At 32.1% G+C, this 23,876-nt stretch overlaps 1 protein-coding gene across 1 annotated transcript in view; it reads right to left on the reverse strand.

Moving 5' to 3' along the window:
• The window catches only part of LOC145694200 (transmembrane protein 50B-like), a 73,664-nt gene that overhangs the window by 37,088 nt on the left and 12,700 nt on the right, over positions 1–23,876 (reverse strand). The window contains exon 2 of the mRNA XM_081770314.1: positions 2,470–2,576. Coding sequence (XP_081626440.1) covers positions 2,470–2,576 — 107 coding nt within the window. The remainder of the gene's footprint in view (positions 1–2,469; positions 2,577–23,876) is intronic.

Consider the following 23,876-nt stretch of genomic DNA (forward strand, 5'->3'; position numbering starts at 1 on the left):
TGTAGCCTACGAATAACGTATGCTCCGTTCTGATTTTTGTAGTAAGCAAGAGGATTCCGTATATTTGTACAATATACCACTATCCTAAGAACGGATTTTTCTCAATGTAAGTAAAACGCCACATCTATCTAGTACCGAGTAAAAGCATCACTGCTTCTTTCATGTTGAATTACAACATTATTACGCGTACGCGACTAAGAAATAGTTCCAATTTACAACGTTTTTATATGAAAACTAGCTACGGGATCCCCCACCCCAAGTACAATACAAAACATTTTGCTACTTAATTTCTCCTCTAAACCTTGCAAATGTTTACTAGTCCTGGTTCCACAACCCGGAATTTAATCCTTACACGTTAAATATGTTCACTTGCTCAGTTAATCATCTAATTAAGGTAATTTAGCTTAACTTTATTCTTCTACAAGAAAAAACATATGAAAGTCTTCGCAAACATTACTTTTTCAGTGAATGTTCCACTACAGTTCCTATTTTACATATCACACCACAATAATTTACTAGAATCAATCGCCTTTAACGGAACTCGGACCTCTTAATTCACTTCACAACTAATTGTTCCAACTAATTGTTCCAACTAATTGTTCCACAGTTAATCTAAGGTTTGCTGTTGACGAGGATTTTGCAATGCATGTATGTACTACAACTACACAATAGAATAACAATAACCTACCGCCGTTACTGCAATCGACAAAAGATAAACGCTTTGTTCCTGCTCCTGTTTTTATGAATTGGCTTGCAGTAAGCACTTCACACTTCGTCTCCTACCTCCCAGATTGCTATTACAACTGTGGCGTGAAGTATTATGAACATATTCCTTCTTTTCGGAAAACTTGCTTCAATATGTATTGTGTCATTTCATAACGAGGTTCGAGAAGACTAATAAACTTTACTTTAACTCATTTGAAATATGTTTAGAAGTGTTCATCAAATAGTTAAAATGGAAAAATTCTTGGAATAATTTCTTTTATATTGCATTTTATTTTTAGTGCTTACACATAGAATTAATCGAGATTTTCTGCAAGCCTTCCGTGAAAATTTTAGGGGGGCAGTAAAAATTTAGGGGGTCCCGGCCTCCTTTGCCCCCCGTGGATAGGGGCCTGATCGTCGTACGTTAAACTAGAAAAACTCCCTTAAAAATGAATGTCCAAAAATCCAACGAAATTGAATTTTTCTACAGATTGGCATCACTGCGCTCTATGCGATGTGTGACAGGACTAAAAGAGCCTGTTAGAAAATTCAGAAGTCAATAACGCATGCGTCCAACAAGGAGACTAGAATGGTTGCAATTCGACGAAGCGTAGAAAGGATAAAAACCATGAATGTCCTTCAAAGTAAGGTAAACCAAGCATCTGCTACACCTTACTAAGGCCCATTAGCTGTACCCGAGGAGGTCTGTTGGTATAGTCTAGGTGGTATAGTCATATAACAGATGTGTGCTCAATCGACGAGAGATCAGGTGAGTGCACCGCCTTAAATAGCGAAAACCTGTCCATCCAGTGTAGGAGGTTGCGTGTCACAAATGGCCATGCCGTATCCTGATCAAAGGTAGCTCCATGTGAAATCTGCGGCAAAAGGACCACAACCGGTCCAATGTATTATTGCTGGACAGACCTATCAAAGAGTATTAGACTAGAGTGGGCAACGAATCCAATACCACCCCATACTGTAACTCTGACTGTCAGACCACTGGAGAAATGTAAAATATATTTGAGTTTTAATCCTTAATTTAAATATTTTTGGTATCTTATTGAAGCCTCTTTAGGAAGATAATTTCTTTAGATGACCGATTTTAGTTGAAAATTTTGGTTATAACTTTTGTATCTATCATTAAATACGCAGAAACAAATACCCAACTTGTAAAGTAAGATTTCTATATTGAATTCATCTGTTCAATTGTAGATATTTATTCATTTCTCAGTAAAGGTGGCAAGGCAACTCATTGATAGAGCGCTCATATCTAGTGCGAGGGGTCCCTGGTTCGATCTGAAACCATATTAGTTTATGGTAGAAATCGCATCCGTGGATTTTTTCTACATTCTCCCATTTCCTCCATATTCTCTTTTAACGGATTATTTATTAATTACAAATCTCTTTTAGCCTAAAAGGCCCAATCATAAAGGTTTCGTTTCATTTTTTCATTAGCAGCAAAAATCTTATTCTATTCGTATTCTATTTTCCTTCAAAAAAGTACCGGCTGCTGTGGTATTGAAGCTGAACATGTAACAGAATAGAGTATATTCTTTTTGTATTTTCCTATTAATGTACTTTTATCAGAGAATTGTTATGGCTTTCGACTGTCCAATTTATAAATAAACTAGTAACAAAGCACATGGCGTTTATCTTGGCAACAAAAATTGCGACATTCATAAAATAAATGAATAATGAATTCAGTTTCTGAGATTACATTGTCTTGATCTATGAAATAACAAATTATTCTTTGAATAAACTTACATGATAAATGAGAATGTTGCAATACCTCCAATTGAATGATATTCTGGGCGAATTTTATCCTTTTGGGTTAGAATAGCATCTATTATTATCCACCAGCCACTGAAAAACTGAAATATACATACATTCATTTACGTAGAATTAAAAAATATTAAGGTTATATAACATATTGGGAAATATGAATGAGTTAAAACTCACATATATAAGTTAAATAAATCTAAATTTATGTACAGTTCTGGTCACAAAAATTGAGCCTGCCTTCCAGAGACCTAATCCGAAAAATGACCCTAGATCCTTATGAATTTCCTTGAGGCCTGGCTCTCTGTTCCTGCATTTTTGTCACAGTCAAAGGTGTTGAATGGTAATATTACAGCATACATATGATAATTTTGTTGTAGACAAACAAAATAGCCACAATACAGAAAATTAGCCAAAACTAAGGAGTAAATTATGAAAAACCCATTAAACTCAACAGGGTAAAAGCAGGAATATTTGAAAACATTCTGCTCTTTTCTGGTATAACATGTAAATTATCTGACTTATCTTTTGGATAAGAAATATAGAGGGAACTATATTTCAGGATACAAAGTAAAATCACATTTACTTGCAATGTCACTATTACAACCTAGCAGAAAATGGACCAAGACTTGAATAAATTTTGCTGCGCATAAGCGAATCACTTTTCTATCGTTTTAAAGCTGGGTTCTTAAAACGGTATTTTTGTTAGGAAAACAAATAAGGACTTTTGTAATTATTTTTTGTAAAATACTTCAGCAAGTATCTCTGTAATTAGTATTCAAAATAAACATACAAACACTACGAGAGGAATCTTTAAAATTATGAATCTTTACAAACCATAAATGATTTCTTTGTTACTTCTGTCTCTGGTGCATAAGGTTCCTGGATTTTGTGTGGATAAACACGATGAGCGTGGGTGTTTAAAATTTTTCAAACACTGTTTGAGATTTTTTAGTTTGAAAATTTTTTAATCTTCGGATTGTAGTTACGTCTCATAGTCAAAGGTCATTAGTGGAATGTTATTCTTGATGTAATCAGATTGGTTGATCACTTTCAAATCTTTTTTTAAAAATTTTCAAAATGTATCAATTTTTTGGTTAAAATTTTTAATATAAAAATTTTTTCGATCACTGTTTGATTTTTAAATTTTTAGTTTGAAGACTTTTCAATCTTAGTATTGTAGCTACTGTAGTCTAAGATCATTGGTGGAAAAATTAAGGACTTGAAACCTGATGTACAATTATTGAAACTGATTAATAAACTGTTAATCAATAACAATTTCACACTTTGAACTTTAGTCACATCTCATAACCCAAGGTCATTAATGGAAAACCATCCTTCGTGCAATCTAATTAGCTAATCACCTTGAAATTTTAATTTTATTTTTTTTAAAAAATCAACAGTTTTGAAAATGTTTCTGAACGCATCATCTGAGAAGAGTTGAACAGTTTGAAATGAAATTTTGAACTTAATTAACACCTACCTTGAGCTGAACTTTTATCATATTTCTTTGAGTTAAGGGCGTATCCTAAGGGTGATTGAGGGCGTTTAAAATCCCAGCCAAAAATACAGTAACTGACGAACCCACTAAGTTACAGGAAGATGAAACTCGGTATATACCACCTCATAAAAAATAAGTAGACACGTGTCCCGGTGTTTTTGATAATTCCTGTTCTATGGGGGCAAGGTGAACATTTTCTAAAATTTGTATCTTTACATTGAGAGCAATGTTATCTGCTGTTTGTGTTCACATTACATGAAAACAGTTTGAACGATTTGAAATGAATTTAAAGCCAGGCATGTTAACTGTTTAATTATACGTATATCAGATCACATGCACTCAAACATCGTCAGTGGCGTAGGGAAGGGGGCCCAGTGCCCCCCCCCAAAGAGGTCCGACAATGTACTTTGGTACTTCGATGTTTGTAATTTTTTAAATATATTTTTATGTTTATATATTTTTTGTTTGTAATTATTCTATATGTACCTATAACAGCACTTGTCCCTCCCCCCAAACACACATCCTGGCTACGCTACTAATCATCGTCAATTCCGTGAGTTTCTTGAAGAAACTAGAGAAAATGACTTATATTATGCTGCAGTGCGCTGGATTAGTTGCGAAAAAAGTTCTAACGCCATCCTTTGAGTTCCAAACAATAATTGAAATTTTATTCAATGAAAAGGATTATTCTCTGGCTGAGTTACACAACAATAAGTGGTTATGAAAGTTAGCATTTTATATAATCCATTAAAACATATGAATTACCTTAATTTAAAATTATAGGAAGAAAAACAGCTTCTGCCTGATTTATACACTCATGTGAAATCCTTTCAATAAAAAAAGGTTTTGTTTCAATTCCAATTGAAAAGAAAACATGTTTCACGGATTTTAATGCCAAACATTCAATCAGGAAACTGAACCTTCGTTTCCGGTAGATTTTGCAATTGAGCTTTGAGAGCTTTCAAAATAAATTTTGAGTCTCATTTCTCAGATTTTGATGTAATTGCAGAAGACATTAAGAACTTTTCAAAATCCTTTTAACGCCGACATAGAAGCCCTTGCCCCGGAACTTCATGAAAATGATTGATTATTGCAGTGTAGCGATATTTTTAAAGAAAAATATTTAAATACATCATTACTAGAATTTTATAAGGTCCTCCACTCAAACAGTTTAATCAGTCGCTTAAATTTATGCTTAAGTTGCATTTTTTCTACTTGCTAAATTACTTTCCTGTGTAAAAAAAGATTCTTCAAATTGAAATATACTAGGTGTTCCACAAGGATCAATTTTAGGACCTATACTGTTTCTTCTCTATATGAATGATCTCCCAGTCCGCCTTAGAGAGACTAAACTTCATATATATGCAGATGATACAAACGTCATTATAAAATTAGAACCACCCAAAATCCAAAAGAAAAAGATAACAGCATTGCACAGTTTCCTGATTTGCAAACAATAAACTATTTCTAAATTCATACGAAACATCCTGTTTACACTTTAATTCTAACTACGCTAAATTAACACCATATCATATCCAATACTTCGAATAGACGAAAAAGTAATAATGCCAGCCGAAACAGTCAAGTTTCTTGGTCTCCTGATAGATAAAAATTTGTCCTGGTCTCAACATATTGCAAACTTATGTAATGAATTATCCTCTGTAATTTTTCTAATAAGGTCACTGTTCCGATTTTAAGCAGAAAGGCAGTACTAACAGGTTACCATGCATTGTTCTGCGCAAAATCAGATATTTAAATAGCCTGTCGGGTTTCATCCACTGAATTTAAGAAAGTTTTTATACTCCAAAAGAAAGTGATAAGAATAGTCAGTAATATTTCATTTTATACTTCTTCCAGAACACTATTCAAAAACTTAAATATTCTTCCTTTTCGTTAATTGCTTATATACGAAACATTACTTTTGGTCCACAAGAAAAAAAGAACTACAAAAAGAACTCAAATAAACATGGATATAATACGAGAACCAAGTCACATCTCCAGGTTCCTCTTCATAATACCACTGTTTCCGAAAACGATTGCATACAAAGGTGTACAACTCTTTAAGTCATTTCCTAATCAAATTAAGTATCTTTCCAATCACGAAAGTTTCAAAAAGTCAATACGTACTTTGTTGCTAAACCACTGCTTTTACAGTGTGGAGGAATACTTGCAAACTGATCTAGGTTCTGCTAAATCGTAAATGTAATTTTTGTGCATATTAATATTTTCTATTTTGTTAAAAAAGAAAAAAAAACATGCTGTATGGAGGAGTGATGTATCTTCACAATAATCCTTCCAAGGAAACCACAATATTTTATCATGTTTTTTTTATCATCTAGGAAATATTGTAAAAGTACTTATGTTTTTAGTATAATATGAGTATATATTTGTATAATCACATCATTGACATGTTCTATATTATGTCGCAATCAACCAATGTAAATGGACATTGAACGCAATAAAAATTCAATTCAATTTTCAGGTCCAAGTTATCTGATAGGTATTTGAAATCGCTGCTGATAATTTCCACTAGTAGACTTTATCCAAAACTGGAAGCAATTGTCAGTGGAAAGTTACAGCCACATAGATCTCATTAAACGTAATAATAATTATAATGTTTAATGTTTAATTTTATTATGTGAATTACCTATGTATGTCACTAATTGTAAACTCTTATGATAGTTCTCATACCTCTAATTACAGTTAAAATGTTCAATTACATTATGTAAGTCAGTTATTGTATTTCTTAATTGTTCCTATAAAAAATCTTATTATTCTGTATGATTTACTTAGTAAATTTTACAATTTAATCAAAATAAACTGTTGTGGAACGTAGTTTAAAATCTCTGGTATAGATTATATAAAGGACGATCAAACATTGTATATGCACTTCTCATTAAAAGTACCGTAAGTAGTCATGTACCTCAGCAAATAGTATATATGAAGATTTTTAAGTAGTTTTGAATTTTACTAATTTCATTTATATATTTTATATATTTAGTGATGAAAATAAAATTAATATTTAACTTCTGTTCGTATGTCATAGATATAAATACATATATTTACATACTATATAAGCACATTTTAATTATCTTTCTGAAAAATGTATACCTAAAATGAAGAAGCAGTTTTAGTGTGGAAAGTATGTTAAAAAAAAGAAAAGAAAAATGTTTCGTTTTCATAATTTTCCATAAGTTTATCTATTGCTCAACGACTCACACCAAGGAGAGAAAACCTAATCTTTGTTTTGTTTTGTCTCAAATATTCATACACGTGGAAAAATTCAGTTAATTCACTTTATTAAAGTTTTTACTTACTTGAATACAAGAGAAGTACTAGTTGAAACTTTCGCTACATTATTCATCTGAACAGAATATTCGTAACTAACGAATTACTTTGTTGTTTAACTGATTATTTTTATATTTATTTGTTCTAAAGGAGAGAAAATATTGTTTAAACCTGCACTTGTCAATAAGCTCACACAATAGCGATACTATGTAACGAAATTTAAATTGAATTTGGGAATTACGATAATTTTCTAAAAAAAAAAAAAAAAAAAGACAAGAATTTTTTGACTCGTTGTGTAATCTGGTAATGGGTAGGTCCCATTGCTCGTAGTATGCTGAGAGAATCAAGCATAATACCTGGATATTGATAATGTTCATCAAGCGAACAAAATGATTGTGTATAAAGTATTTTTGGGCTGTATACGTTTCAGTTCAACTCAATGGCAATTGAGCATTATAAATGATTTAGGACTATTTTTTAGATGCCAAAAGGCTGTCATAGACCGGCATCTTCATGTAACTTTCTTGCTATAACGCATGCCTGTTTTAACATGATGCCAAAGGCCATTAGAGGGCGGCTCACGTTCGGAGATAGTTACTTCTTGTTGCTTCTCGAATGCATAGCTTGTTTATCGTGCATGTTCAATATTTTAAGAGGTGGATAGAATATCCCTCTTGTGATGTTTGTTTGCGATTAATGCCCATGAATGCGCTAGTAGAGTTTTGTTTTGCCATTGCCAATGAGGTGTTTTGTTGAAGATAAGATTAAGTAATGATTGTATCAGCCAATGATCGCTTGTTCGCCAACGTTGTACAAATCCATGCACTAGTGTTGATGGCTATGTACCTGTTATAGTTGATGATTTGGTAAAAATAAAAGTTTGTTTGTGAGCACTACTGATAAAAAAAAGGTAAGTTTTGATATATTGGTTTAAATAACGAGATAAGAGAGTTGACATGTGATTCCAAATTTAGTTGAAACATTTCAATGAATATTTCGTTTTGTCGATTGAGCAATATGATTATTGAAACTTGAGACTTTAAATGGTTTCGTAATCCTTTTAGTATTTTTGTTATTTAGCAAGTTGAAATATAGTATTTTAAATATCAGTATGTGATTAACGCTATAATTATGCTTATTTTGAAAACTGTTTCGCTTTATTAATGTTTTTATGTGCATGAACGTATACATGTTAATTTACGCGATAATTTTGATGCTATATTAAATATTTACATTTAGTAGTTGAATATTACAAAGTATTTTGAATAAGAAGTTTTGAGTATTGAGTTAGTTTGTTGTAAAAAGGTGCATATACACACATTACACTACACCAGATACACATATTAGGAATTACGACATTACCGTTTACACCGTCGTCAGACAACATTTTCGAAATCGATACACATTTTTTGCTATTGCCTAGTAATTGAGTATTTTGTTAATGTTTATCTGTATATCCATTTAATTTCATGTGTTTATTATGATTTCAAATATGTTATAGTATATGTTTAGTGAAAAGGGTTGAAAATTGACACATAATCATGGTGAGAAACCGATAATTGTAAAATAAATAAATAAATAAATAAATAAATAAAAGAAAAGAAACTAAAAACTGCCTATATAAATAAATGAAATAATAATGAATATTTTACTAATGGTGGCTTAAAGGTGTCATTATAAATATAACAGGTGGCTTTAACAAAAGGTGGCTTATTAAGAACTAAAGGGTAGCTTATCGTCATACAGGATGAACAAATTTATAGTTATCAAGTGAAATGTGTTCCACTATATACAGTGACGTCCAATATACCTATTCTCATAGTGAGTCCCCAGCGACTTCAACTTATAAACAGGGTGTTTTCCAATGTAGTAATTTTCTCAGTGACATTTCAATACAGAACATTAACCCTCTGACGGCCATAGTTCTCTTTGCAAATTGAGTCAATTTGCTCGGTCACTTATTCGGGTGCCAATAGGATATCACCAACCTTAAGCCCATTTTTTCGAATTTGAAAGAAATCGGAAAAGACAGTGTTAATTTTAAACTTTATTGACCAAACCTCGTATATACAGGAACAATCTCGAAGCCTTCTTCATCAGTTTGGTATTTTGTACATTTGTGTTGGTAAGCCTAGCTTCGATTCTACAGTCATATATAGTTATACGGCAGAAGAACTGATCACGTGACAGCAACATGTTTGGCGACTGTTTCTTTATATCTGACTTTCGGGACTCTTACCCTTCACCTACGCAATGTTATAGCAAAAAGCTAATTGAACGATAATTCTGGTCCCGATACTAGGAGTGAAAAAAGGGATTTTCCCGGCTGACCATATACAAGCTTTGGTTTGCTAAAAGAACGCTCAGTGGTTTGCACGGACGCTTGGACGCAAGACCCATTATGGTCGTCGCTCGGAAAAAGCACCCAGGAAGGCGAGTGGGGTGCATTGTTTTAAATTGGATATATACGTTATACTCTTATAAGTGCTCCCTTGTACGGGTTGAGCTTCGCAAGTTCAATTGCCGTTTCCATACGTGAGAGCCATTTTTTTAGTTTATCATCAGTGATTAGATTGTACGATATTTGTACGGTGTGAAACAATTTTTTCTAATATTGTGTAGAAATCAACAGTGAAGTGATTAATAAGAGTCACGGCAGTGCCCTAGTACATGTGTGTTAGCACCCTAATATCCGTTTGCGATCTCAGTTTTGTGCGATAAACTCTGGCTCAAAATCGTTAAACAGGAAGGAATAATTGTGCCAGCTTGGACAATCGCTTATTACTACTAGCAAAGGATCATGGTGGACCCTTGCGATTATCCGACATTGAACATCTGAAATTTTATAACTGCAACGGCCCTGAAAGAGTTGACCGGTCGAAGATTATTGTGAGTAAGCAAAAATTTATTATCTGTGTTGCCACCTCGATTACATAAAAGTCACCGTAAATATATATTAAAATCAACGTTTATTTGTCTGTTTGTAATCTTTTGATGTTATTTTAATGTAGTACAAATTATATTAAGTTTCATTATATTCTTCACACACTTTAGTTAGACTTGTGATTTGATCCTCAAGTAAATTTCATTTTATCGTTATTTGTGCTTAATTTAGTCATTTATACACATTTTTTCACTTTACAGTACTAATGTTTTTGTCTGCCGTGTTCCCAGCTCCGGATTAGGACAGAAATATAAGTATGTAAAGAAATCGTTCTTCGCCGTTGTAAAGCTGGGATAGACACGCGAGAAAAAAAAGAGAGGGAGATGTAAACCTTGAAGCGATAGAGAAAATAAATATAAATGTTACAGTTATATTTACAAGATTCTAACCAGGGCGTAAAAACACGATTTCAAACTTAAACGTATCTCAATGAAAAATAGAATCCAATAGATATCTTTTAGAGGTACGGAAGTGAGACAGAGAGAGAAAAGGAGATAGAAGAAGAAAAAGAAAAGGGAGCGCAGTTAAATATATTAGATTTAAACGTACCAAAAAAGACCCTAACGTTATAAAGTTCCGTTTCCAGAAATCCAAAAGTAATATAGAATTAACTTTTTTACTTTTGTCAGAACTATTCAAATAAATACGTAGAGGATGCTTGAAAAATTCATTAAGTCACTTTCAAAATGAATACCAAACTTGGTGATCAAATTAAGTACTTAATTTCCAGTGAAACTGAAAAGTTCTGAGACACATCTAGAATCATGGCAAAAGTTTAGCACACATCCTCTTTCCGCGTGGTTCGGTTGCACTTTCGGTAGTGTTCATTAAACGTACTGATCTGTGAAATACATTAACGAAATACATTACAAATCTGATAACGAATACATTATAATAAACCTAGTAAGTAGCGAAGGTCATACCTTCCATTCCAGACTACTAACGCAAACTGAACAAAAAAAAAGAAAAAAGATGGAAAGAAACATTGAATGAGTCCCATTTTACTGCTAAATTTCTATCAGAAAGAGCCTATATTAAATGCCAAATTGTATCATATTGAAAAGTTACGAATATTTAAAAACAAAATTGGATGTTGGTTCCTTATAGATGCAGCAAATCTTGCATATTTCGCATTTCATACGTGGATGAAACAAATTGAAGAATTATAGGAAGGGAAAAAATGTTTCAAATTAATATAAATAAAATCTCTCTTGAAATGACGAAAAAGGAGGCAATTTTGTAATCATTACTGAACATTCGTCAGTTCCGAACATCCACTCTCTATTTCTATTATTTTGGATATACAATTGTAATTCGCAATGATAGAGTGAAAATGCTGGAGCTGAAACGTGTCATCGCAGTGGCACGGTGATTCGATTGAGACTCGGTAACTCGTAGAAAAAAAGAGACTTTACTTATTTTTTTGACAGAGTTTGTATTTGTGTGTTTGAGAGAGAGAAAGAAGAGATAGAAAGTCATTATAAGCAAACGTCAAGGCAGGTGGATAGAGAGAGAGAGAGAGAGAAAGAGAGGGATATAAACATGGAAACTACTTATCACTACTCTGTATGATGAAGACTGCACACACTGTTTATTCGGATTCTCGCCTTGTAATTTCTCCAACCACGTTCGTAGCGAATGTTTTATGAATAAAAGAAGTACCTGATGGAGATTCGAACTGAGATTTTCCGTTTGGAAGTATAGGAAGGTATCAATACACCAACAGTTACACTATCCGAAACATTTAACAAAAGGTAATGTGTTTGTTTGTAAGAACAATAGCATAAAAAGTGGATACTACAGACCAATTAAGTATTTCGAATTGTCCTAGTAGCCCCAATAATTATTATTTGCCCTTTCCCAACCAACATTTGCAAATCGTCTCATTTGTAATCCTGATAGAGGTAGTTGCTTCCACATTCTTACGGATTGCTTGTTTAAAATCAGAAGTCACTCTTCTATTCTTCATGTTCACTTTATGACAAAAAAACTTTATCTTCAACAGTATTCGTTTGAACCTATACTACTCGTGAATCCAGGACGTTATCCCTACCCTACAATGCCACCTGAAATTATAGCTCAAATCTTACTAAGTTCAGTTCTGGTCTTTGGAACGAATCGGCTTCTTTCTGTAAGGTTATTTACACCAAAGTGCATGCCAAAATTAATTTATTAGACGACCTAGAGATAAATTAGTGCCCACTAATAAACGAAATAGCATATAATCCAGGAAAAATTGCAAAAAGTAACATACTACGCAGTAATTACGCCGTGGAAGTTGAAAAGTACGCTTATAATAATAATAATAATAATAATAATAATAATAATAATAATAATAATAATAATAATAATAATAATAATAATAACAACAACAATAATAATAATAAAGTTCAGCATCACTGTGCAGTTGTCGTTTCAAAGAATAATAATATCAATTTGCGGAGTCAATCTAACGAACATTCTTTGAAAATTAGCAGTTTGTCCGTTTAGTCTTTCCTTTCCAGAAAATCCACGTACGTGGTGAGTATCCACCATAAGGTCCGTATGACATTAGATGGGATCGTTCTTATGTACGTACATGAAAGTCGGGATTAGTACTACACATATTACTGTCGAATAACTCAAGCTTGTCCGCAGCGTTACAAAATATATATTTATGCCTTATGCACGTGGACATGGGTTCAATTAATTTGGGAACTATATAACACAGCGGACCTTAATATATTTTAACCAAAATTGTAAGTTTCATCGTCAGAAGCTCAGGTATCCTTTTTAGTCTTTCGTAGTATTTATTACACTTGTCAACTAAAAATGAAAAATGCCTGCGGCCGGTAATATTTTAACGGATTCTAAGCATGTTGTGCACGATGAAAGTAGAGTGATGTAGGAAATTCGTCAGATGCATTTACCGACACAGGGTTATGCGTGCTGTTCTAAAGGTTTTTGAGATACTAACGTGGTATAGAATGTATTGTACCGTTAGGTGGTACATGGGATCGTAGGTAAGGATTTTCCTGTAAGGCGAATGACGTGGATCTTGGTGAATTTGACCACCTTGGCAAAATTATAATATAAATTGGACTATTAACAAGAGAAAAATTCTATGAAACACGTTGAATTATTAAATGATACAGAAACACGTTGAATTATTAAATGATACAGACTATCACCCGAAATTACTGGACGTTTTATTAAGAAAAGACAGACGGAAATTGGCAATTTCAGATTGAAAACATGTATTCGAATAGTGCTAGTGTTTAATGTGTGTTATGTACTGCTGAAATTATTAATATGAATTGTGTATTAAAATAATAAAATAATACTTACGTAATAAACAATTTAATGCGTGTAATGGAAATTAAATATTCTTCATGATTGTACTCATCCTCATAATACTGGAACATTTCCACCGAACTACTAATCTCTTGATAAAACTCTTAGTGAACAGTTTGAAGTGTTTGAACAAGAACATAGTGTAATATCATTTATTTGCTTTATGCGTAAAATTTGTAATCTTTTAAAAATATAAAATTTGTTGGACAAATTATATCGTCTTTCATTCAGCGCACAAACGAAATTTCACCATGCGCAAATCAATATATTATTGATATTCAAGTATTTTAAAATGACTGATAACGAATTTATTATTCGTGAGTTTCGTGCAACCGCATGTGATGATACAGTAAATTTCCATTGCTTGGTAAAATCACCGATAGAATATAATTTGTCATTAGATTGCCAAAAACAAATTGATTGGTTAACATTAAATTTACACGCTTTAAAGTTGGATAGCAAAACTGGATATACTGTATCATTCATACTTTGTGTATGAATTATGTGCAAAGAATTGAACCTTTTATTGTAAAGGTTTAGAGGGATCTCTGGATTAAGATAATATTTGTATTAGATAATGTTATTGAGTTAGAAACAAAACATTGTCCTTCGTTAAATGATTTCTGTGGAAACACATTTAATGAATATTGATCTTTTCACACAAATATTGTAAAGAAACAAGGATGTGCATATCGTAATGCACAACAGTTGAATTATTGGTGGAAATATGAAAAATCAATAGCAAAAACATCAAAAATGTAATGTTTTTCCTAGGAATTGTAAATAAAATGCACGAATGTAAATTCTGCAGATTTTTTAAAAAAAATTGTAAATTTTAAAAAATGTAATTAAAAAATATAATTAAAAATGTATACATAATAAAAATTGTAAATATAAATATAATAGAAACCAAAAAATATTAGTGTTTTCTTTTTAAATTTTTGTTTACATGTTTATAAACGATATCATCATTCTTTTTGAACTTTTTCTTAAACATTTTTAAAAATTTTTGAAGTGTCTGAGTACGAATAATATGATACGAAAAGAATAAAATATCCGCAGAACACAGAATCATCGCCCTGATATTGTTGATTATTTGAAAAATATATTTTAATATTTTTTGATAAAAAAGTTTTTTATTTCCTTGGAAACGTCCATAGCAAGACTATCAAAGTAATGTCCTTGTTTTCTCTCATCGATATACACCGTAACTCAGTGGGATCTACTTGAATCGGAGGTATCAAGATTAATCACAAGTGCAGCAGGTGGTTCTACCATTACAGGAAGTTTATCAATAGGGTAAATCCTAGTAACAATTGCACCACTCGCTTTATCAGCTAGTAACACATTTAACAATTCGTCACTATACATGATGAAGATTATTTTTAATTGTAGTAAGTATGTAATTATCACTGTTATTCACGTGTAAAACATAATCATACACTTTTATGTATTCACTATAATGTTTCATGAGCACTGCACCTGTATTATCCGTAACGATGTTTATTATGCACACACTTGTGAACGAGAAAACTTAATGCAGTATACTTTGGAAAACTTAATTGTTTGTAGTTAAGATCGGCTCAGATAACATATTTAATGGATATGTTGGTTTAAATATCCAATTTTGAAAAAAGGGAACGTCAGGAATTACAATTGCTAACTCCTTTACAATAAATTCATCATCATTATCGTAAAAACAAGGAAGTGCACAACCTTCATCACTCTCAACTGAATAAATTAGGTGTTATCAATATAAATATTTCTATCTTTATCTACTTGTGCTAAGGAATCAAATTGTGCATCCACAATGCATGTAACACGTTCAGTTGAAGTATCTGAAAATGATCTGTGTACTGTCATCTAAAGTTCATGGTGCAGACAGAATAAAAGCATACAGAGCATATCCATTTGGACATTCATCAAAAGTAACAGTATGTGAATAATTTTGATAATACATAGCAGTACCTCAAATCACAGTATAATAAGTTAGAAGGTATAAGTCATTATTAAAATCATGAGTGAGGGGGTTGGGAGGAAGTGATTTTGAGCCGACGTGTAATTGCAGTTTGTTAACGTTAAAGTTTCGAAATTCATAGGGATTCAGATGTGATTTCCCATTAAAGGCTATGTTGGAAATGAAAGTAATAACCAGGCCTTTAAGAATATTACCCAGGAAGAGATTATCAGGGTTGTATGACTTTACTTGTACAGGTATAGTATAAGATCTTGTCTCTACTCTTGTGAGAGGTAACTTGGCCGTTTCCGAAACCATTTACGTGTTTAACTGCATAGCTAAATCTGCAGCTACATCAATGCGTCGTACATGAAGAATAACTTCCTCAAGTGCAACTCTATAACTTGTATTTTCAGGTGACATTAAGCAAAAGCTATCTTTACTGCGGTGTAATTTTACACGCAAACTTACTTTATTGGGAAGCATACGGTCTAAACTTACAATGTCAGTATTAAGACGTCCGAACATTTCAAAAGATTTACTTTTTTGCCATAGCACGTTTTTCAAACCACACGGCACATGCTAAATGTGTTTGAGAAGCATCGTAAGAATAATTTAATAATGTTTCAATGAATATACAATAAGGAAAAGATCGTGGTGAAGAACTAATTAATTTATCATTTAACGAAATATCAATTTGACTAAATAATGAATGTAGGAAATTATTTAGCTTATTGGTGCAACAGTATCATCTTCAGTTAAATTTGTGCCATCAGTTTTGTAAATTTATAATGCACATAAAGATATACAGACTGTTCCATAATTCGTGTGTAAACTTTAATTTCATAGTACTCAGAACTCGTAAAAGCTAGAACTGTGAAATATGCAGGCAATTTAGAGGAAGGTCAGAAGATTTGTTTGGTAGCAAAACGAGATCACGGGTGTTATTGTTTACGGAGTTACAGCGTCAAAGGTTAAAATGCTATTTTTTCCTTATGGGATTTTAATTTTAAATAGTAGTCTCACATGCCATCTTTCTGAATATCCATCTCCGGTAGCAAAAATTGGTATATCGACATAAATTCTGATTCGAAAGAATGTGATAACGAGAACTGTGGGCAATCCTGACCCGGTGACCTTTAGCAGGTCATCTGTGACCCTTGAGGAAACAGCTCCCTTTTCAGCAGCTTATTGTACACAACTAATTCAGTTACAAATACTGTTTTAAAAAACATGCACAAAGGATCTACCGATCATCTTTTTTTAGCAAAACGAAGAGGTCAGCAATATCATCAGAGGTCAAAGGTCACGTAATTAAAATGTCATATTTGATGTGTTAACAAATAAGAAACTATGAAATTGGAAATAATGCTTTGAAGTGCTATAGAACACATGCATAAAGCTCCTTTCAACGAGTGTGTATGGACATTGGGAAAAGGTCATCATAAGAGGTCAAAGGTCGCGCAGTTAAAATATCCGGTTTGATGTGTTAGCAAATATGAAACTGCGACGTTTGAAAAATGATTAAAACTACCATGGAACACGTCCATAAAGGTCCTTCGAGTTTGTGTGTATGGGCATAGCAAAAAGATCAACAATGTCCTTGAGGTCAAAGGTCACGCAGTTAAATTGTCATGTTTGAAGTGTTAACAAATATGAAACTGTGATGTTGGAAATAAGAATTTGAGCTGCCACTGGACACATGCAGTCCCATTTGTGTGTGTGCGAGGTCAACAATATCGTAAAGGTCAAAGGTCACGCAGGTAAAATTTCATGTTTGATGTTAACAAGTATGAAACAGACGTTTGAAAGATGATTTGAGCTACTACAGAACACATGCATAAAGGTCCTTCGAATTGGTGTGTATGGGAATAGGAAAAAGTTCAACTATGTCATAAAAGTTCAAAGGTCATGCAGTTAAAATTTCATGTTTTATGTGTTAGCAACTATGAAACTGCGACGTTTGAAAAATGATATAAGCTTCCATTTAACACATGCATAAAAGTCCTTTGAATTGGTGTGTATGGGTATAGCAAAAAGGTCAACAATGTCATAAAAGGTCAAAGGTCACGCAGTTAAAATTTCATGTTTGAAGTGTTAATAAGTATGAAACTGCGATGTTGGAAATAAGGATTTAAACTGCCACTGGACATGCAGAAAGGATCTTCTAATTGTGTGTGTTAGGTCAACAATATCGTAAAGGTCAAAGGTCACGCAGGTAAAGTTCCATGTTTGATGTGTTAGCAAGTATGAAACTCTGACGTTTTAAATAAGGATATGAGCTTGCATAGAACACATGCAGAAAGGTCCTTCCAAGGGGTGTACATGACCATAATGAAAAGGTCAATATTACCATAAGGTGAAGAAGCCTAATTTTGTAATTCAGGTACTGCAGGCAATTGTATGTATCTGTTTCTGTGATGTTCAAACAATGAATAGAAAATAATGTGAGTTCCACCATTTGTTAATTACTTAGCTTTGCAAAACTGTCTCTTGTGCAGCATGCATGTGTCCTGTGACATCTCAAATCATTCTTTCTAACGTCACAGTTTCATACTTGTTAATACATCAAACATGACATTTTAACTGCGTGACCTTTGATCTTTATGTCATTGTTGACCTTTTTGCTATGCCCATACACAACAATTCGAAGGACCTTTATGCATGTGTTCCATGGTAGTTTAAATCATTTTTCAAACGACGAAGTTTCACAGTTACTAACACATCGAACATGAAATTTTAACTGCGTGACCTTTGACCTCTTATGATGAACTTTTCCCTATGTCGATACACACTCGTTGAAAGGAGCTTTATGCATGTGTTCTATAGCACTTCAAAGCATTATTTCCAATTTCATAGTTTCTTATTTGTTAACACATCAAATATGACATTTTAATTACGTGACCTTTGACCTCTGATGATATTGCTGACCTCTTCGTTTTGCTAAAAAAAGATGATCGGTAGATCCTTTGTGCATGCTTTTTAAACATTATTTGTAACTGAATTAGTTGTGTACAGTAAGCTGCTGAAAAGGGAGCTTTTTCCTCAAGGATCACATATGACCTGCTAAAGGTCACCGGGTCAGGATTGCCCACAGTTCTCGTTATCACATTCTTTCGAATCAGAATTTATGTCGATATACCAATTTTTGCTACCGGAGATGGATATTCAGAAAAATAGCATGTGAGACTACTATTTAACATTTTAATCCCATAAGGAAAAAATCGCATTTTGACCTGTGACCCTGTAACTCCGTAAACAATAACACCGGTGATCTCGTTTTGCTATCAAACAAATCTTCTGACCTTCCTCTAAATTGCCTGCATATTTCACAGTTCTAGCTTTTACGAGTTCTGAGTACTATGAAATTAAAGTTTACACACGAATTATGGGACAGTCTGTAGATATACAGGATGAATAAATTCTCCTGTTTCTACAGGAATAACAAATTCAATAGGTCCTTCTGAGGTTAACGTAGAAATATGATGATATTCCGCATTTGTAGTTGCTTCAATAACTGTTTCTGTCATTGGTATAGAAGAAAATTCATTGGACAACATTCAGAACTATCTGAATTTAGGAGTACATTTTTGAAAAGATATCGTTTATATGTTTATGTTTTGCCGGTGGTTTAAACTTTACAATTGCAGGAGACTTCCTTTTGCGTGACCGTCTCTTACCGCTACCAGCTACCAACTGTCCAAAATTATTAATGGCTTTTGTCTCTAAACTATCGCTAGCTTCTTTTACACGTGCGCGAACAGCTTCTTTAAATGGACAAATTTCCAATACATCGCCCGCAAATTGTATACCCGTTTGTAATGTCTGACGCACCACCGCTTTTGCACCTTGTTTAACAAATGGTAAAGCAAAACGAAATAACCCTTTAAAGATACTACCTATACCATGTTCATTTTAATATACAGGTCCTGAAAAATATGGTATTCCACGTTCACGCTGAAGAGAAACACGTCTTGATCTCATCTTTATTATTTAGCAAATGGAGGAGAGCGTTTACAATGCAATGTTATGGTCAGTGTCCCAGGTCGAAATGGTAAATTTCGCCCTGCATGATCTTTTAATAGTATTTCGATTGTGTTAAAACAAAGTTTGCAAATGGCATATAATAAATATCTTCAAAGGTAATAGTTTGAACTTTTCCGTATTTAATATCAGAATAGTTGCTATACATAATAATGGTGCTTTTGTATCAACTAAAAATGATATTGTATAATATCTGTATAAATTAAAATTTGATGTGAATACCCAATATCTACGTATGGTTGTTTGAATGCACGACGTCCTTTCACAACATCCGATTTTTCAGAAAAACCTATTTGTAAACTAATTGTTCAAATATTGTCATCTGGTGCATGTGTAGGTGACAATGTAACAGATTCTACACGTTCATCACATTCAACATGTACAATATTTGGAAAACTAAATCTTATAAATCTTGATACTGTGTTCAATTCATCTCTTAATGATGAATGGTTGAATAATATCCAACAACTTTACTTTTCATAGGCTTTGCATTTTTGAATTTGTACCATATAGCAATTTAACCTTTGGTAACATTATAACATGTTAATGGAATATGTACTTCACTGAACCCTACGTACCAATCGGATTCTGATAATCGTATATTACTTTTTAATTTATTAATAAAATGTGTTAGACTATTTCTAGCATACACATTTGTGCTGGCGTTTCAAACTAATTTAATGTAAAAACTATCATTAATAATTTCAGAAATAATTTTCATTTAAAGTGAAGTGTCAAGTTTGAATCCCCAAAACGAAACGGTAATTTTAATTCGTGATCATCTTTTAAGTTTACTTTTACCGTATCAAAATATTTATTTTCAACTTTAACATAATGCGGTGACACACAAAAGATTTTACATGACCGTGTTGTACATTATATACGCTAAGTTTTCGAACTATCGGCCCTATATTTTGTTCTTGTTTGACAATATCAACGAAACAGTAATTGTATTGTGAATATTATAATCTAAATAACATGGAAATTTTTCACGTATTAATATCAAATCAACATTTCTAACTTTTGTGTATACAATATTTTTAATGTTAAGTGTATTTTCATTAATAAATCCAAAAATATGTTGTAATCGCGGTCTAATACCAATCATACATTGATCTAATTTTAAGGAATGTTTAATAACAATTTGATTTTTATTTTGTAAATATTGTACATACGAACATTTTCAGGAATCAACTGAAGAATAGATTTAGTAGAAGAATATTAGGATTAATTTGAACATGATGACGTTTAGCTTTATCATCAGTAACGGCAGTAATTACCATTTCTTCATTTTCAGCAACATTATAAAAACTACACCCAATATTAATAACACTCCATTCCCCATCACTTAAATCAATAAGTTGTGCTAATTTAACTCGAAATGAAGATGTAGTATTATTATTAAAAAGTTTACTACTTGCGTTTCAAGGAAGAGTAACGCAAAAATCGTGTATAAGGTTTGAATTGATTTTGCAGACAGTAGAATCTGATCTAATCCCCGATTTCATACTTGATGAATATCCCAACCATTTTACATAAATCCATACATTTTTAGGTTTAATACTTTTTCAATTAGATAAGCTTTGTTTGAATTTATAATTACTTTTTGTAATTCTTGTGCATAAATATTCCTTTAATTTCTTCGCCATTCCAATCTTTCAATTTATAAGTGACAGGATTTGATTTAATACATTTATCAACAGTAAATATTTCTGGTAACCATTTAGTTAAATATCCTTTTTCTAATATATGTTTATACTTACTAATACGAACATAATCACCCGGGCTAAATTTTTAACTTATATTCCTTTTATTCATTTTATTTCCGTATAATGTTTCCCATACTTGATTCAGATTGGAATCATTTACTTGTGCAGGCGCCATTTAAATACTTGGATGATAGATTGATTATAATTATTTACAATTTCATCTAAGACATTAATATATCGATAAGTATTCTTTGCAGTAAAGTAACGATACAATTTTTTTAATGTTCTTACAAATCGTTCTGCTAAAGCACATTTAATTTCGGAATGAACACTATAATGATTAATTTCGTATTATTTTTAATAATTGTTTTACATTACGATAATAAAATTTAATGCCTAAATCTGATTGTAGGTTAAACACGAGCAACTTGAATTTTTTAAAATTCTTGTTATTGCTTTTATCATTTCAGGACCTTTCTTTATTTTTAAGCGAACATTATATGCATGTGAAAAAATATCAATACAGCATAATAAGTATTTATAATTATTATTATACTTTGCAATATTTTGCATATGTGCTAAATCCATTTGTAATGTTTCATTTGGTGCACCTAACAGAATAATTTTACGTTTAAAAACTTTACGAGCTGGTGCATGTAATGGATAAGCATCTTAAGAAGTAAACATTTCTTAATTCTCTTTTAAACAACTTTGTTTTACGGTATAATGTTTGTATATTTGATAAAGAATCAGGATTTGAATAATCATAATATATTTTTTATAATTTTGTCATTTTACATACTATATTCTTTCTAATGTTTAAATAAATTATCTTCTGCAGTAGGACTAGATGTTTTTCTAATTTTACGACTGTTTTCTTTTAATACTACCACTATTCACATTTTATGCTTGTGTGCTAATAGGTGTACCAATAAATTCTTTAGGAACATTAAGATGTAATAAATTTGTAAATTCATGAATACCTATAGGATTTCTTGTATATTTTTTGTACGAACGTTATTTACTAAATCTATAATATTTGAACCTGGTATTGTTTTTCGTTGGATACCTACTATACCAGACTTATCCCAATGAATTTTATCAGAACTTGTCAACAGTTTTAATAATAGATCTGTTTTCCTACGTAGTGTTTTCGGTACTGACTGCAAAATATCTGATAGAAATGGTAAAATAGAAGTGTTGTTATCGTGTTGGAAAGTTAATGAATATGATGATTTTTCTTTTTCTTCTTCCCCCTGAATAACAAGTAGTGTAATAGGTTTATATGGAGATGAGGTGTACTGTAAATAACGATGCAAAGCTTGTTGATATAATTTCCACTTTACACTAAGATCATGATGTTTTAAAATATTCATTTCTTCATCTAAACGTGACTGATGTGAATCTACGGATTTAAGATTGGATCGAATTTCATGTACGGCATTTTTATGAACCAAAATCATTTAGCCTAATTCTGACATGATTAACGACTAAAAATACTACTGCCTACTGCTGCAAGAAGTGGTCCCAAGATTAATGGTAGAAGCGCACCACCTTTTTGTACTAACAACTTGTTCTTCAATGCCATATGTTGTTGAGGTAAAGCACTTGAGATCTTTTTATATGTACTTAAACGTTGCTTCTGACGAGAATTTAAAGGAATGTTTCCTTTTATTGTGTGTTTAGCTACTTGAGAAATAGTTCTTATTAAATCCCCTGAAGGATTTTGTAAAATTTGTTTTCGTTTTGTACTCTTGCATTTGCACTGAGCGCGAAGTGTGTTGTAGTGTTGTTTCACCTTCAACATCTTGATTCAGACTAAACAAGTCTTTTACGTCAGCGTACATGTGCATGATTCTATTAGGAAAAATATTTGTACGTATTCGCAATGCATCGTTTGTTTTCCGTGTTAAGTCAAATAATAAGTGTGAGGCTGACGTGTTACTTCTTCGAACACATTTACGATTTCATTACTATATCGATTCATTATTTGCCTAGCTAAATACTGTATTTGTGATTTATCACGAGAATTTTAAAAACAAAAAATATAATGTGCATTTAAATTAATATCACGTGTGTTTTTCCTTTAGATGTAAAGTTTGAATAATAGATATTACAGTCCACTTTTTATGATGTGCATCTTTGTAAATAAATTAGCAACATCACCATTGGTTTCTGACATTAAATCATCAAGTAATAATAACGAATTTTCTTTAATTTCAAAATTACCCATGTCGGGTATTCAATCTACAAAACGTATTTTTGCATGTGCATCTAATTTTGGTATCACTGCCCCATAACACCATACAATATCATTAAATTTTATAGTAAACATTTGATCTCGCTCATTAAGTAATCGATTTACGAAAGAAGTTTCCCAGTCCTTGACGGACCGGCGATAGTAGAAGGATGTTGAAACTTTAACATCCTGTACTCAAATGAATACATACAATAGAGCTTTTGTTTTATATACACAATTCCACACAGAGAAAAAAAGAAAAAAGAAAAATCACTGGGATATAACAATATTAAAGCTTTCGAGTTAAAATAATTACACACACTCATAGAGTGTACTCATAAGCTTCTTCAAGAATTTTTAGTATTTTCACAATCTAC

The sequence above is a fragment of the Thermobia domestica genome, chromosome 9, assembly GCF_964235325.1.
Source record: "Thermobia domestica chromosome 9, izTheDome1.hap1.1, whole genome shotgun sequence".
NCBI lineage: Eukaryota > Metazoa > Arthropoda > Insecta > Zygentoma > Lepismatidae > Thermobia > Thermobia domestica.